Source organism: Mustelus asterias, chromosome 11, assembly GCF_964213995.1.
Source record: "Mustelus asterias chromosome 11, sMusAst1.hap1.1, whole genome shotgun sequence".
Classification (NCBI taxonomy): Eukaryota; Metazoa; Chordata; class Chondrichthyes; order Carcharhiniformes; family Triakidae; genus Mustelus; species Mustelus asterias.
Window position 1 is genome coordinate 5,776,761 of NC_135811.1, and position 18,404 is coordinate 5,795,164.

General features: G+C 42.3%; 1 protein-coding gene across 12 annotated transcripts in view; it reads right to left on the reverse strand.

Moving 5' to 3' along the window:
• Nucleotides 1-18,404, reverse strand: part of LOC144500329 (uncharacterized) — a 157,547-nt gene that overhangs the window by 126,508 nt on the left and 12,635 nt on the right. For 7 of the 12 annotated variants that reach the window (XR_013498966.1, XM_078223059.1, XM_078223055.1 and 4 more), the window contains 2 exons: nt 10,242-10,307; nt 7,684-7,763 (listed from right to left, as the gene is read on the reverse strand). Coding sequence is in view for 3 of the 12 variants with exons in the window: in XM_078223055.1 (XP_078079181.1) it covers nt 7,684-7,763; nt 10,242-10,307 (146 nt within the window). In the remaining 9 variants the exon portion in view is untranslated. Of the gene's footprint in view, nt 1-7,683; nt 7,764-10,241; nt 10,308-18,404 lie in introns of those variants that run through there. The other 5 variants (XR_013498967.1, XM_078223056.1, XM_078223062.1 and 2 more) reach the window with 2 other exon arrangements.

The following is an 18,404-nucleotide window of genomic DNA, read 5'->3' on the forward strand; positions in this document are numbered from 1 at the left end:
AACATCCTTCCGGTAGTGTGGCGACCAGAATTGTACACAATACTCCAAATGTGGCCTAACCAAAGTCTTGTATAGCTGCAACATGATTTTCTAATTCCTATACTCAATGCCCCGGCTGATGAAGGTCAGCATGCTATACGCTCCACTGTCCTTGAGTGAACCTATCCTCTTCCTCCTTATATATGCATAAAAAGGCTTGGGATTCTCATTAATCCTGTCTGCTAAGAACATCTCATGGCCTCTTTTTGCCCTATGCCCCTGTTTAAGCTCTTTCCTGCTTTGTATTCCTCAAGAGCCTTATCGATTTTCAATTTCCTGAAATTTATGTATGCCTTCTTCTTCTTTGTCACTAAGCTCACAATCTCTCGTCATTCAGGGTTCCTGAATCTTGCCATCTTTATCCTTCATTTTTACAGGGACATACTTATCCCACATTGTTAACAACTGACTTTTACAAGACTCCCACATATCGGATATGGATTTACCCTCAAACAGCCACCCCTGTCTACGTTCCCTAGCTCCTGCCTAATACTGTCGTAGTTAGCCTTCCCCCAGTTTAGTACTTTCACTCTGGGACTACTTCTATCCTTTTCTACAAGTATCTTGAAATTTATAGAATTGTGACCATTGTTCCCAAAATGGTCCCCCAATGAGATATCAATCACCTGTCCAGGCGTGTTTCCCAGAACCAGGTCTAAGATAGCCCCTTCCCGGGTAGGACTATCTACATAATGCCTCAAGAAGCACTCTTGGACACACTGAACAAACTCTGCCCCGTCCAAGCCCCGGCACTAAAGGAAGCCTAGTCTATGTTGGGAAAGTTAAAATCACCCATCACGACAACCCTGTTGTTTTTACATCTTCCCATAATCTGCTGACATATCAGTTCCTCCACCTCATGCTGGCTGTTGGGAGGTCTGTAGTACAACCCCAACAGTGTGATTGCACCGCTCTTGTTCCTGAGTTCTACCCATATGGCCTCACTACATGATCCAACCAAGGTGTCCTCCCTCTGCATAGCTGTGATATTCTCCCTGATCAGTAAAGCAATACCCCTACCTCTTTTTCACCCTCTCTATCCCGCCTGAGGCATCTAAATCCTGGAATATTAAACTGCCAGTCCTGCCCTTCGAGTCCCATGTAGTAATCCAAGCTCAAGCTTTAAGGGCCCTGGTCAAGAAGAAGAGGCACATGACGTGCATAGGCAGCTGGGATCAAGTGAATCTCTTGAAGAGTATGGGGGTGTAGGAGTAGAGTAAAGAGAGAAATCAGGAGCGCAAAAAGGGACACAAAATTGTTTTGACAGATAAGGCAAAGGAGAATCCAAAGAGCTTCTACAAATACATAAAGGGCAAAAGAGTAACAAGGGAGAGAGTAGGGCCTCTTAAGAATCAACAAGGTCATCTATGTGCGCATGCACAAGAGATGGGTGAGATCCTAAATGAATATTTCTCATCAGTATTTACTGTTGAGAAAAGCATGGATGTTAGGGAACTTGGGGAAATAAATAGTGATGTCTTGAGGAGTGTACATATTACAGAGGTGGTGGTGCTGGAAGTCTTAAAGCGCATCAAGGTAGATAAATCTGCAGGACCTGATGAAGTATATCCCAGGACGTGGTGGGAGGCTAGGGAGGAAATTGCAGGTCCCCTAGCCGAGATATTTGAATCATCGATGGTCACGGGTGAGGTCCCTGAAGATTGGAGAGTGGCAAATGTTGTGCCTTTGTTTAAGAAGGGCTGCAGGGAAAAACCAGGGAACTACAGACCAGTGAGCCTCACATCTGTGGTGGGTAAATTGTTGGAAGGTATTTTGAGAGACAGGATCTACAGGCATTTAGAGATGCAAGGACTGATTAGGGACAGTCAACATGGCTTTGTGAGTGGAAAATCATGTCTCACAAATTTGATTGAGTTTTTTGAAGGGGTAACCAAGAAGGTAGATGAGGGCAGTGCAGTTGATGTTGTCTACATGGACTTTAGCAAGGCCTTTGACAAGGTACCGCATGGTAGGTTGTTGCATAAAGTTAAATCTCACGGGATCCAGGGTGAGGTATCTAAATGGATACAAAATTGGCTTCTTGACAGAAGCCAGAGGGTGGTTGTAGAGAGTTGTTTTTCAAACTGGAGGTCTGTGACCAGCGGTGTGCCTCAGGAATCAATGCTGGGTCCACTGTTATTTGTCATTTATATTAATGATTTGGATGAGAATATAGGGGGCATGGTTAGTAAGTTTGCAGATGACACCAAGATTGGTGGCATAGTGGACAGTGAAGAAAGTCATCTCCAATAGCAACGGGATCTTGATCAATTGGGCCAGTGGGCTGACGAATGGCAGATGGAGTTTAATTTAGACAAATGCGAGGTGATGCATTTTGGTAGATTGAACCAGGGCAGGACTTACTCAGTTAATGATAGGGCGTTGGGGAGAGTTACAGAACAAAGAGATCTAGGGGTACATGTTCATAGCTCCTTGAAAGTGAAGTCACAGGTGGACAGAGTGGTGAAGAAGGCATTCGACATGCTTGGTTTCATCAGTCAGAACATTGAATTCAGGAGTTGGAATGTCTTGTTGAAGTTGTACAAGACATTGGTAAGGCCACACTGTGTGCAATTCTGGTTATCCTATTATAGAAAGGATATTATTAAACTAGAAAGAGTGCAGAAAAGATTTACTAGAATGCTGCCGGGACTTGATGGATTGAGTTATAAGGAGAGGCTAAATAGACTGGGACTTGTTTCTCTGGAGCGTAGGAGGCTGAGGGGTGGCCTTATAGAGGTCTATAAAATAATGAGGGGCATAGACAAGGTAGATAGTCAATATCTTTTCCCAAAGATAGGGGAGTCTAAAACTAGAGGGCACAGGTTTAAGGTGCGAGGGGAGAGATACAAAAGTGTCCAGAGGGGCAATTGTTTCCACACAGAGGGTGGTGGGTGTCTGGAACAAGCTGCCAGAGGTAGTTGTAGAGGCGGGTACAATTTTATCTTTTAAAAAGCATTTAGATAGTTACATGGGTACGATGGGTATAGAGGGACTTGGGCCAAATGCAGGAAATTGGGATTAGCTTCGGGGTTTCAAAAAAAAGGGCGGCATGGACAAGATGGGCCAAAGGGCCTGTTTCCATGCTGTAAACCTCTATGACTCTAAGTTCATCCACCTTACCTGTCATACTCCTTGCATTGAAACAAACACACCTCAGACCATCTGTTCTGTCATGTTTTGTACACTCTCCCAGTGTTTTATTTCTCTTAGCCTTACTGGACCCATTCACTGAGTTCTCCACAGTCTCTGCACTCTGTACTGTGGCCCTTTTGGTGTTTGTTTTTGGTTTCTCTGCCTTCCACTTTTCCCCTTATTGCCTTTTGTTTATGTCCCCACTTTACTTCCCTCTAACTTTCTGCATCCGTTCCCATTCCCCTGCCACATTAGTTTAAACTCCCCCCCAACAGCACTAGCAAACATTCCCCCTAGGACTGTGGTTCCAATCCTGCCCAAGTGGAGACCATCCAATTTGTACTGGTCCCATCTCCCCCAGAACCAGTTCCAATGTCCCTGGAATTTGAATCCCTCCCTCTTGCACCATCCCTCAAGCCACATATTCATCTTAGCTATACTGACATTCCTACTCTGACTAGCACTGGGAGCAATCCTGAGATCATTACTTTTGTGGTCCTACTTTTTAGTTTAACTCCTAACTTCCTAAATTCAGCTTGTAGGACCTCATCCCGTTTTTTACCTATATCATTCGTGCCTATATGCACCACGACAGCTGACTGTTCACCCTCCCCTCCAGAATGCCCGAGACACCCTTGACTCTTGCATCAGAGAGGCAACATACCACCCTGGAGTCTTATTTGCATCTGCAGAAACGCCTGTCTATTCCCCTTACAATTGAATCCCCTATCACTCTTTTTCCTGCCCTCCTGTGCAGCAGAGCCAGCCACGGTGCCATGAACCTGGCTTCTGCCACTTTTCCCTGGTGAGACATCTGCCCCATCAGTATCCAAAACAGTATGTCTGTTTTGGAGAGTGATGACCGCAGGGGATCCCTGCACTGCCTTCCTACTCTGATATGTCAGAGAAGTTGCTACTGTTCTGGTCACAAGTTCTGTTTGCTGCAATTCCCAGCATTTCTATAAACAGATTGTTGTAAGTGCACTACGTGCAGCAATCCTGCCCATAAGTCCCACCTTTCCTCAACTCACCTCCCAACTAACTGGCTGATTATATGGTGTCAGCAGATACTCCAATTCAGGTATAGTGCCTCACACCCGAGTCTCATACCTGAATCATCCCAATCCTCAACTAACATCCATGTGTATTTCACTTGATTTTTCTTCAGTCTCAGCCTGCTTCTGTATTTCAAATTTAGTGTAACTTTAGTCAGTCTTTATGAAAGTTTTCATCCAAATTTCAGTCTTCTGTTATTAAATTTTAAGCATTTTAAAATGGCCCAAAAAGCTTTTGGTTTCTATGGGTGGGATTCTCTGACCGTTCACGCCAGCGGGATTCTCCCATCCTGCTGCAGTGAACGAGATTTGGCTGAACACCAAATTCTCTGTTCTCTCAGGCAGCGGCGGCAGGGTGTGAACGGCCGTTGAATTCAGCCTGTATTTTAGCTTATGAACTTTTCAAAATAATGTAACTATAGGAAGTATTAATTAACTGAAGAAAGCAGGGTATTATGAAAGCATGAGACAAGGCTATTGATTTAAGCTTATGTTCGATGCTGGAAATCTGAAATAGAAACAAAAAATACAGACAGATCTGAAAACTACTTTATTGAAAACTAATTTGATGTTTCCAATCTTCGCATCAAACACCATTCAGAAGAAGATTTGAAGGTAAACAAAAAAACGTCCTTTTAACAATACTGGTCAATTTTGAATATCTTTCCCTTTGATGAAAATCAATCATTTTGTAGGCAGTCCTATGGTATCTAGCAGCTTCAGGTAGCCAGGCAAAAGGAATAAAACTGTAAGTTTTGGAAATTTAAAATAAAAGACATCAATTTGGAAATACAATGCAGGACCTTCAGAACCTGTAAATATAAAAAACAGGCTGACATTTGGATGTGGGGGAAAATGGAATACTGTCTAAATAGTCACTGCAAGTACAGTTAGGACTGTTTATTATGGATCATTTGTCACAAGTCAGCATTTTAGGATTATGCGACTAAAGTTTATTCGCAATTGGGAAATTTCAAATTACAAAGTTTAAAAAGTTTATTTATTAATCACAAGGCTTACATTAACACTGCAATGAAGTTATTGTGAAATTCCCCTAGTCGCCATATTCCGGCACCTGTTCGGGTCAATACAACTAACCAGACTGTGGGAGGAAACCGGAGCACCTGGAGAAAACCCACGGAGACACAGGGAGAACGTGCAAACTCCACACAGACAGTGACCCAAGCCGGGAATTGAACTCAGGTCCCTGGCGCTGTGAGGCAGCAGTGCTAACCACTGTGCCACCGTGCCGCACAAGTAACAGTTAATGGTAGCAATATGTTATAGGCAGCATTAGATTAACCTGACCTATCACCAAGAAGGAAACCAGTGAGCAATCAGAAAAATTGATAGTTTCAAATGTGATGATTTGTTGCTGACCGTAACTGAAAAGGAAAGTAAACTACAGTTTCCTTATAATTTTCAGCTTCTAGGTAGCATATCATATGCGTTGCAGTGAAACATCAAAGAGATCCAGACCTTAAGTGAGTGAAATAATTGAATGAAGTAACTGAAACTTTGGCTATGCCTATCACACAAGATGAAACAGCATCCATTATTTAATTTTTTATATATGAGAAAACAAATTACTCATTGCTAAAAGCATCACCAGGTATTGGACAAAACAAGGCATCGTACAGAGCCTTTTTGTCATCATACAAAACGGGTGGGATTTTCCGGCTGCACTCACCCCAAGACCGGAAAATTCCGCCTGAGGTCATAGAATCTCTACTGTGCAGGGGAGGCCATTTGGCCCATCGAGCCTGCACCGACAACAATCCCATCCAGGCCCTATCCCTGTAACCCCATGTAATTACCCTACTCGTCCCCCTGACACTAAGAAGCAATTGAGCATGGCCAATCCACCTAACCTGCACGTCTTTGGACCGTGGGAGGAAATCAGAGCACCCGGAGGAAACCCATGCAGGAACAGGGAGAACGTGCAGGCTCCACACAGACAGTGACTCAAGCCGGGAATCTAACCCGGGTCCCTGGTGCCTGTGAAGCAGCAGTGCTAACCACTGTGCCACCGTGCCACAGGTCAATGGACCTTTGCACGGTCCTGTCCTACCCACTACAATTCCCGTGGCAGGCAGGACGGCAAATTTCTGCCCAACATCTGTAAAGTGATATGAAACCCAATTTAGGAATAATTCATGAAAAAAGATCCAATAACTTCCACCTCCAGTATCTACAATGCATCTTTGGCATGACATATAAAGATGAAGTCACCAATAAAGCAGTCCTTTCTAGGACAAACGTGCCAAGCAGGTGAGGACTAATCAGGCAAAGGAGGTTTCACTGGCTCGTGCCAAGACACCAGCAGGGTGCCAAAAGTTCCAATTCAAAGATACTGTCGAAAGACACATGAAAGCCTCAACATCAATCACAACAAATGGGAAACTCTAGCTGATGATCGATGCAAATAGCAACACCAGTGGAGGGGAGGAATTCGCCACCATGAAACTCCAAAGCAGAAAGTCCTGTAAACAAGGCATGAGCAGAGTTCTTCCTACACCATCAACGAGAGACAATTTCACATGTGGTACTTATGACAGAATTTACATTTCTCGTTTGTTCAGCCATCAAAACGAGTCCAGATGATCGCTTGTGATTTCACCACAGGTTTCCCATCATCTTTCACAAATGAATCGACACCAGCCAGAAACACTTGTCTAAAGCAGAAAGTTGACAATTTGCTATCAAACTTGAGTGTGCTTTGAATGATATTCATTCAGGTTCTTCTTCATTCTTCAGTTAGGTTAAGAGCTAATTATTTCCACTCAACTTCAATGAGGATCAGCAGCAATGAATTGATTGCACAAAGGTCCAATCCACTACATGCCTGCTTGCAGTCTCCCTTTAAAGTTTTGTGGTGGGAGGTGATGAGGAAGAATGCAGAAAGAAAAGTCAGATGGCTAGTCAGCACCCAAGTTTGTTCATGCACCTTGTAACAACTCATCAACATATTGCCCATCCCTAATTGCCCGTGAACTGAGAGCAATTAAGAGCTCTGGATGTCACATGTAGGCCAGACCAGGTGATGACGGCAGATTTCCTTCCTAAAAGACATTAGTGAACCAGATGAGTTTTTATGACAATCAACAATGGTTTCATAGTCATCATTAGACTTTTAATTCCAGATTTTTGTTGAATTCAAATTTCACCATCTACCATGGTTGGATTCGAACCCAGGTCCCCAGAGCATTGCTCTGGGTCTCTGGATTCCTAGTCCAGTGATAATACCACAACACCCCTGCCTCCTGACATAGATCATGGTTTGTCTGGCAGAGAGTAAAGGAAGAAGTACATACCCTCAAAAAAAATACAGTCCAAAAGAAAAGATTTTTTTTCATTCCAGCTACATAACCTAATAAACTGAGCAGCATCATTCTGTTCTAAACCAAGTGTACCAACCAGTCACTAAAATTAAATATTTCAAATTGCTTCTTACCTTCACTTTTTCTCTTCTCAAGCAACAGAAGAGACAGTTTTCATCAAATGACCAGTCAGAAACACCTGTAGGCTCACAATCTGTGGAATTCAAGAATAATTTTAGCCTAACACGAGATTGACTTTGTTGCTGTTTTAGTCTTTTCCCCACATCCTTCATTTGGAAGGGTATATGATCTGTCAAATAGCATCCAATATAATAAGAAATCATTCCACATTTCAGTCAACCAGAGGTACACTTGGCAAAACTCCTAAATTTCCTCCTTCCTAGTGCAAGAGGAGGAAAACTAAGAAATCAGCTTATGTATGCAAAAAAAACTCCACACATAACTGAACAGTGCTTAGAATAAAACAAAACTGACTTAACTTTTTTTGAGGGTATGAAAACACTTTAATCTTTTCTTCTTCCTTTGCTTCTCAGACCAGGTACTGCCAAGCCAACACCCTTGCAGCTGACAGGGCAGAGGTACAGCCAGCCCCAATTCCTCTGTCAATATAATTCTTTATTCAGTAGTTTAACAATAAATCTTATGGCAATTTTAGCCCACCTCCCGAAGCATAAGGACATGACAAATTAACACGAGACATGGTATTACAACAATGCAGCCCAGATAACATACTTACCAAAATGGACGGTAAATCAAATATAAATCCTTTCAATTCTTAACCTGTGAATGTTGGTAATCTAAACTCAATGACATTGTGTCCAGGATGAACTTTACAATGGACATCAAAGTCACGGAGAGACCTCATTGTTAACTGCTTACACTGTGCACAGATTAGATGGGTGCAAGGAGTTGACCTTAACTTGTCAAATTAAGCCCATTAACTGGAATATATCATTCCTAAATTCATTGTTCAAAGGTCAGTCAGGAAGAACTGGGTAGTGCAGTGGGTCAGACAATAAACCTTCATTTATAAGATGTCGAATCCAGCCCAACCCAAGGGGATTAAAGTATCCGTGATCAATTGGCTTAAAAAGGTCTTACTTAAAATTATTCGGAACAGTCTCAGTTCAGCTCTGAGTGGGTACGGCACACCACAAAACTCTACTTCATTCAGCATCAGTTGACAGTATCAAAGAATTGTATACCAGTATGCAGTAGGAGATACTGGGTTTGGGCTGAACCACATTGTTGGGATAGAATAAAAAACATTTCTGCATCTAACCATGCTACTCTTGGTGTGGTAGTGTCAAGTCTGATGTTAGTCACTCAGAATGGATTCCATTCTATTTCCAGCATCAAAAAACTTTCTTCACAATTTAAAAAATAGATCAAAATTATGTAATTGATGAAAATGATTAAGGATAATGCAAGGACTGATAAGTTTACTAACGACAGAGGAATATCAAACTAAAATGAAATTAGAAGTGTACACGTGGTACTTTAAGTCCAAATGTGAATTAATTAATCATCTGGAAAACATAATATTACAGAACAACCCTTGCTTTGCTGCATTTTTAAAATACGTCGTTGTAGACCATTACCTCGATGCTCTATTTAGCCCATTCATTCAGCAAAGATATGTTCAGTAATAATACAGAACAAAGGGATCGCTTTGCAGTATTGTCATTCAGTATCATGATACCTGTCTTCGATCTTCATAAACAGATCTTTTCATTATTAAAATGAGTAAATAACCTAAGAAAAAAACCTAGCCCACCTATGACAATGGAAACCCACTTGCTTTACTCCAGCAATCAAATCCAAAGGAATAAATACATAGAACACAGATGCCCAAAATCTTATGTGGAAAAAAAATCAGAGGTCAGTCGGCTAAGTTATTTGCAGTTGCCTTCATCTTTAGTCATTTGGGCTGAGACTTACTATTGTTCTTGCTTACTCAATACCACATATTGAATTATCAAATTGACAAATATTTAGCAACAAATCTGCCCAAGATGAACAAAAATATTTCTATTCTCGGAACAAATCAACAAATATTTAAGCACAATTTTATTACAACACAGAGAAAGCACCAATTTGACAGCTTGTGAAATTATTTACAGAAAACCCTCCACTACATTGCTCCATCTTCCTGATAAGGGTTTTTGCAAAAAGAACTTTACTGTACAATCCAGCTGCTTGTATTTTATATAACTTTCTTGATCAATAAAATATAATATTTGCTGTTATTTGTATTACATTAGTCCTCATGCCTAGACTTAGCTCAAATTTGGGGTTTTTCATTACCCACTAATTTCCATTATAGCAGAACATGGAGGTTATCCTAATAGCACTTTATCATTACATGGACTGCAGCCATTCAAAGTGGCAACTCACTACCACCTTCACAAGAGCAATTAAGGAAGGATAATAAATGCTGGCCTTGCCAGAAATGTTTACATCCCATCAACAACAAAAAAATCCTATGCCTAAACATTAGCTTAAAAACTTTCAGCAAAGACGAGATGGCCATCCTCTCACCCAAAAATAGAATCCTGTGCAAAAAAAAACAAATATTCTCCACTATTTCCTGAATTTGTTCAAATAAAGACTATGGGCTTTATAAACTGTTATTGGGTGAGGTCATCAGAAAAACATTTAAAAGATTTACCTTCAAACAGGCTGATATCTTTTAGAAGTCTAGGTCCAAACAGCCCTTCCAAAATGCTTTCAAACCCTTATGGAAAAACAATTACAACAATGTGAGTACAAACAAAATTGTCCTGGCAACAACATGCAGGGGCAGAAACAGCAGGCATTAATTTCACAATTATATATCTGCCAACCCATGCTGTAATATTTATTGTAAGCATTGGACTGTGATTAATAGAGCTGCTCAATACATTTTTAGACATAAAAATGTTGCCAATTTTAAAATGCCAGCATTAATATTGTTAAGAACCAATTCAGCTGGAAAACATCTTCACAAAACAATTTTTGCTAATTTTTGTTTGTATATTAAAAAATTTCATCATAAGTAGACAGGATCCGTGATTTTATTTTAGGTAATAAAGCTTTACAATGCATCTAAACAAGCTATGCTTGACCTAATAGTGCTCGAGGTAAAAATTGATTAGACCAGATGTGCACAAATGTTTGTTTTCTCCAGCACATATCCATCAATAATAGGACAACTGGAACTAACCACCTACCAAAGTGATCACCAATGTAGGTTTTTTACTCAGAGAGTGGTTGGGGTGTGGAATGGACTGCCTGCAGGGATAGTGGAGTCAGAAACTTTAGGAACATTTAAGAAGCTATTGGATAGGCACATGGAGTACTTCGGGATGATAGGGAGGAAATAGCTTGATCTGGGTTTCAGACAAAGCTCGGCACAACATCGTGGGTCGAAGGGCCTGTTCTGTGCTGTACTGTTCTATGTTCTATGTAACATCAGATCTGGAATACTTTAAATATTTCAACATTTGGGACAAATTATGACATTAAATACATATTTAGGCAAGGAAGTGGTTCATACAGACCTTTGAATCAGTTTTTCATGACATTGGTTTCGACTGACCCACCAAAGTCACCAATCAGCTTTTTGTATTGGTCACTGGGTAGTCCACAATCCTGGACTGAACCAAAACTTCAGAATAAAAGGAAATTCTAGGATTGTTTTATGGTCGGGTGGCCAATGGCAACAACAACAGTAACAATGAGAATGGTTAAGAGTTACAATCAAGCATGCTGGGAATTCCGGTCAAGTTAGGTTAAACACTGATACAGATCAGAGAAGCTGAAGCAAGTCGGGACCTGTACTGTGAGACGTGACCTGACACTTCCTGTGCTGACCAAATAAGGACGGTTGTTTGGACGGGTGCCAGACAGGTCGGGGCTGCTGACTACTGCCTCAGCCCATACATGGTGAGGCTATGTGACTTACATGCAGTTTGTTTTAAACAATTGCGACAAAAATAGAAAATGCTGGAGAAACTCAGCAGGTCTGACAGCATCTGTGGAGAGAGAATACAGGCAACGTTTCGAGTCCAAATATGGAAAAGAAGCAAGTTGGTACATCATGAATTTTTCATAGAATCCCACAGTGCAGAAGGAGGCCATTCAGCCCATCGAGTCTGCACCGGCCACAATCCCACCCAGGCCCTATCCCCATAACCCCATGCATTTACCCTAGCTAGCTCCATTGACACTCAGGGGAAATTTAGCATGGCCAATCCAACTAACCCGCACATCTTTGGACTGTGGGAGGAAACTGGAGCACCCGGAGGGAACCCACATAGACACAGGGAGAACATGCAAACACCACACAGACAGTGACCCAAGCCAGGATTCAAACCCGGGACCCTGCACTGAGTCAGCAGTGCTAACCACTGTGTCACCGTGCCACCCTATTTTAAATTCAACCATACCGTGATTGCTCCTTCTGAGAGGATCCCTAACTGTGAGATCATTAATTATTTCGGTCTCAGAACTAGGATAGTTTGCTCCCTCATAGGTTCCATTACATGCTGTTTGAGGAAACTATCATGGATCCATTCTATGAACTCCTCCTCAAAGCTGCCTGGAGCAACCTGGTTTGACCAATCGACATGTAGATTAGAATCCCCATAATTGCTGTATTGTTTTTAATGCATCAGTTATTTTCTTGTTTATTGCCTGCCCCACCGTGATGTTACTATTTGGTGGCCTAGAGACCACACCTATCAGTGACTTTTTTCTCCTTACGATTTCCAATTTCCACCCAAATGGATTCAACCTTTTTCTCCATAGAACCTATATCATCTCTTACTACCATCCTGATGTCATCTTTAAATATCAGAACCACACCACCTCCCTTATCTTCCTGTCTGCCCTTCCAAATAGTCTTGATACCCTTGGATATTTAACTCCCAGTCCATAGAAAGAAATAGAAACCCTACAGTACAGAAAGAGGCCATTCGGCCCATCGAGTCTGCACCGACCACAATCCCACCCAGGCCCTACCCCCACATATTTACCCACTAATCCCTCTAACCTACGCATCTCAGGACACTAAGGGCAATTTTTAGCATGGCCAATCAACCTAACCCGCACATCGTGACCATCCTGCAACCATACTTCTGTAATGGCTACTGAATCATATTAATTCACGATGATTTCTGCCATCAACTCATTTACCTTGTTTTGAATGCTACAGCACTTAGGTAAAGTGCCCTTATGCTAGGTTTTATACCTTCTTTCTGAATCCTAACACCTCCATTAATAACATCTCCTGAGTTCTCCTTCCTTTTTAACCTTTTTCATAATTTTCCATGTACTTGTAACCTCCTCCCCACAAGCTAACCTGCTGCTTTGCTTCTCATTAACCATTGTACTTCCCGTAGTTTTACCCTTCCCTTCCACCACCCCCCCACCCCCACTTGCAAATGGAAGCTACATATATTAATACACAAGCCCTGCTTTTGCAGACTTAAAGAACATGTACACACATTGTGCCTGTTTCACTGAACAAAATAAATGATAGCCATTCAATGATTCATTACTCAGGGCAATGCCTTGACAAATCAGAGTCAAGCTGCCTGGTTTAAATTTTGAAACAATGGTTGGAGTTAACTGTCAGTCACCATTAACTGGGACATTCTCCCTGGCAACTCCTCAACCAATCAACACCCTCTTCTTCTACAATATAAAGTTGTTATTTCCCCCGACATTGGCACTCCTGCCATTCTCCCAATGAGTGCAAGACAAAATCTTTGACAAAAGGGGTGTGATTTTATGGCCTCGCTCGACCCAAGACTGGAAAATCCTGCCCAAGGTCAATGGACATGTTTTGATTTGATTTATTATTGTCACATGTATTAGCATACAGTGAAAAGTATTGTTTCTTGCGCGCTATACAGAGAAAGCATACTGTCCATAGAGAAGGGAAGGAAAGAGTGCAGAATGTAATGTTACAGTCATAGCTAGGGTATAGAGAAAGATCAACTTAATGCAGGGTAAGTCCATTCAAAAATCTGATAGCAGCAGGGAAGAAGCTGTCTTGAGTCAGTTGCTAGGTGACATCAGACTTTTGTATCTTTTTCCCGACAGAAGAAGGTGGAAGAGAGAATGTCCGGGGTGCGTGGGGGCCTTAATTATGCTGGTTGCTTTGCCGAGGCAGCGCGAAGTGTAGACAGAGTCAATGGATGGGAGGCTGGTTTGCGTGATGGATTGGGCTACATTCACGACCTTTTATAGTTCCTTGCGGTCTTGGGCAGAGCAGGAGCCATACCAAGTTGTGATACAACCAGAAAAAATGCTTTCTATGGTGCATCTGTAAAGTTGATGAGAGTCTTAGCTGACATGCCAAATTTCCTTAGTCTTCTGAGAAAGTAGAGGTGTGGGTGGGCTTTCTGAACTATATAGTGTCGGCATGGGGGAACCAGGACAGGTTGTTGGTGATCTGGACACCTAAAAACCTGAAGCTCTCAACCCTTTCTACTTCATCCCCGTTGATGTAGACAGGGGTATGTTCTCCTCTATGCTTCCTGAAGTCGATGACAATCTCCTTCATTTTGTTGACATTGAGGGAGAGATTATTGTTGCCGCACCAGTTCACCAGATTCCCTACCTCATTCCTGTACTCTGTCTCATCATTGTTTGAAATCCAACCCACTACGGTGGTGTTGTCAGCAAACATGAAAATCGAATTGGAGGAGAATTTGGCCACGCCGTCATAGGTGTATCAGGAGTATAGTAGGAAGCTGAGAACCTTGTGGGGCACCAGTGTTGAGGATGATCGTGGAGGAGGTGTTGTCTATCCTTACCAATTGTGGTCTGTGAGTTAGGAAGTTCAGGATCCAGTCGCAGAGGGAGGTGCCATGGCCCACGCCAGAGAGTTTAGAGATAAGTTTCATGGGAATAATGATGTTGAAGGCTGAGCTGTAGTCAATAAATAGGAGTCTGACATAGGTGTCTTTGTTATCTAGGTGTTCCAGGATTGAGTGCAGGGCCAGGGAGATGGCATCTGGTGTGGACCTGTTGCGGCGGTAGGCAAATTTTAATGGATCCAGGTAGTCTGGGAGGCTGGAACTGATTCGTGCCATGACTAGCCTTTCGAAGCACTTCATAATGATGGATGTCAGAGCCACTGGACGATAGTCATTCAGGCACGCTGCTTGGCTTTTCTTAGGTACCTGGATGATGGTCGTCTTCTTGAAGCAGGTAGGGACCTCAGATTGCTGCAAAAAGAGGTTGAAGATGTCTGTGAATACCCCTGCCAGCTGATCCGCACAGGATCTGAGTGCTCGTCCAGGTACCCCATCCAGGCCAGTCGCTTTCCGTGGGTTGACCTTCGAGAAAGCTGCTCTGACATTTGCAATGGTGACCCCAGATACAGGTTCATCCAAGGCTTCCAGGGTGGAGGGCATGCTCTCGCTGACCCCTTGCTCAAAACAGGCGTAGAATGCATTGAGCTCACCAGGAAGGTGGGCTTTGGAGCCGGCAATTTTACATGCCTTCATCTTGTAGCATGTTCTGTTTTGCAGACCTTGCCATAGTCATAAATAAAGGAAAGTAGTTATAATGAACAATTAATTGTTTAATTGATTGTAGAAGACTAAATAAAATGTAAGAACATGGTAAATAAATATATTGAAAAAAGACTACAAAAGCAGAAAAATGTTGCAAGAAAAAATTTTATAAGTTCTCTTTGCGAGATAGTGGCTCTGGGCTATTAGGTGGGAATCACGAATGTCTTGGTTGGAAAAACAAATAAGCAATCACCCAACCCCCAATATTTTGCTTCCATTCCTCATACACATTTTCATCCATGTATTTTTATCAAATTCAGACAATAAACAAATGAAATACATACATGGGTGCAAACTTCCACTTAACGCACAGTTGCACATCTCCAACCAAGACATTCGGGATTCCCATATAACCCAAAGCCACTATCTCACAAGGAGAACTTATAAAATATTTTCTTACAACATTTTCCTGCTTTTTAGTCTTTTTTCGATATATTTAATTTACCCTGTTCTTACATTTTATTTAATCTTCTACAATCAATTAAACAGTTAATTATTCATTGTAACTACTTTCCTTTATTTATATTTGCCTCTGTTGTTTTGTGCATAAATTAAAAAGTATTTGTAAATATTAAAATTGTAATGAATCTGTTCAGTAACATTGACAGAGAGAGAGAGATGGAGAAAAACAGTGTGTGCAAAGAGTAGCTTAGCTGTCTTCCAGGATTTACAGCTTCATTTCAAAGATCTTTGCTGTGTTGCCTTCACATGACCTAACCAATAGATAAACCTGGAGCTACAACTCACTACTGCTCAGTTGCAGTCCCTTTGCACAATAATGCACGATGGCGTATTTGAGCACAACACTTGACACTCCATTATTTACTTTAGACTGTGGGTGGTGTAGGGAAGTTGCCCAATCAACCCTGGAAGCTAAAATAACAGTAAAATTCAACTAACTACTGAACACTGTCAATGTCAGAACAGCTGTGCCGGTGCTTTCTCCAGCCTCAGCTACCAAGGAACATTGATTTGAAAAGCAACATCTTGGGATTGTTCAATTAATCCAATGTCCACTTAGGTTAATACTTTAAATCTGTAATATATACTGATCATGTTTCCTGGTAATCAAATCTTCATTACTGAACAGATTCAGTCACAGTTAACTGATCCTTCAGTACACACATCAACACTCAGAGCACTGACCATTAATTTCTTAGTTATTGTTGATGAAAAGGCCAAAAATACTTCACCAGCAATCTGAAATTCTCCTCTCATCAATTTGCTATCAACCACCTGTTTTCTCATTTATTACATTTTAAGAATTAAATGTCATGGCATCACACAGAAGGGAACTATATACAGAAATACAAATGCCTAGACTTTCTTTAACAACCAAATATATAGAGGGCGATTCTCCCAGCCCGCTGCGCTACTCGAGCAGCGCAGCGGGCTGGGAGACATCAGACTTTGCGGGCTTCCCGCTGGGTGGCCAGACCTCCGCGCATCTCTGGACCATGTTTGTTAGCATAATCGGATCCACACAGGAAATCCACTCCCCACCACCTCGCCGGGAGTAGTTCACTCCTGCTCCCCACTAATGGGGAACAGGCAACACAATCCCGCTGGAGGGAAGAGAGGCCATTGAGGTCCCTCCAAGAGAGCAGGGGAAAGTAGGGGGGGATGCCCCTTGGGCAGTGCCAGCCTTGCAGGGCCAGCCTGGCACTGCCCAAAGAGCACCTTGGCACTGCCCACCAGACATCAGGCAGTGCCAAGGGGTGGGGCCCATTGGGGGCAGGGCCGACGGGGGGGATAATCGGTGTGGGGGAGGGGTGACCCGCTACCACTCTGCACTTGAGCATTGGGAGAGGGAGAGGGAAGGTGATCGGGGCCGGCCCAGGAAGGCCAGCAATTAGTAGGCTTGTGGGGCTGGCCAGCGATCGGGAGGCTGGCCACTACGCATGTGTCGATCCTGACTCAGCCCTATGCTGCCGGCCTCTCAGGCGGGAATAAGCCCCGCCCCCTGGTTTCCAGAGTGAATCGTGCTAGGGCATTCTGTGATGCTCATTCTGGAAATCAGCTAAAAAATAAAGGAATAATTTACTCCCATTTTCCCGCACATTGGGAATTTCGAGTTATTTTGGGAGAATCCCGGCTTTTCAAAAACAGTTCGAGAGCCTTATTTTATTCCCGATAACAAAGAAGTGGATCTTGGAGAGGGAAGAAAGGTCAGTTTGTGGTAAGCTTGTTTGAAATCAGTTTTTATTTAATTTTCACACAGAGGCAAATAGTTAGCCCAATTATTTCAATACTGAAATACAAGGGTTCACATGGTAGGTATAAATGACAACATTCAAACTTGCTTATTTCTGCTCTATGCTAATAGAAAAATGCTAATAATTTGCTAGGTGACAAACCCGATTCACGAATGATGTTGTTATTGTATTCATAGTAACAATAATGAGGATGAAGGTATGGAACTTAGGGAAGAGAGACTGTGAGGTTCTTGAGCAAATTGACATAACAAGTGACGAGGTTTTGGCAGGCTTAAAAGTGGACTGCTATGGGAGGCAAGGAAGGAGATTGCAGGAGGTCTGACCCAAACTTTTAATACATCTCTGGCCACAGAGGAGGTGTCAAAGGTCTGGAGAACAGCTATTGTTGTTCCTTTATTTAAGAAGTGTTGTAGAGATAAGCCAGGGAACTACAGACGAGTGAGTTTCACATCAGTATTGGGGAAACTAATGGAGAAAATTCTGAAGGAGAGAATCTATCTCCACTTCGACAGGCAAAGTTTGATCAGGGACAGTCATCATGGCTTTGTCAGAGGGAGGTCATGCCTAACAAATTTGACTGAATTTTTTGAGGAGGTAACCAGGTATGCAGATGAGGGTAGTGCAGTTGATGTAGTCTATTTAGATTCCAGCAAAGCTTTTGACTAGGTCCTATATGGAAGACAGATAAAGAAGGTAAATGCACATGGAATAGAGGGTACTTTGATAAAGTGGATTCAAAATTGGCTCAGTTGTAGGACAGAGGGTGGTGACACACTGGAAGGGATCTGTGTTGGGTCCCCTATTATTCGTCATTTATAGAAACAAAATAGATGACTATGTTGGGGATAGGGTTGGTAAGTTTGCCGATGACACAAAGATTGGCCGGATGATTAACAGTGAGGTTGAGTGTCTTGGGCTACAGGAAAATATAGACGGAATGGTCAAATGGGCAGATAGAAAAAGTGAGAGGTGATACACTTTGGAAGGAGTAATTTGAGAAGGAGGTATTCAATGAATGGCATGACACTAGGAAGTTCTTAAGAACAA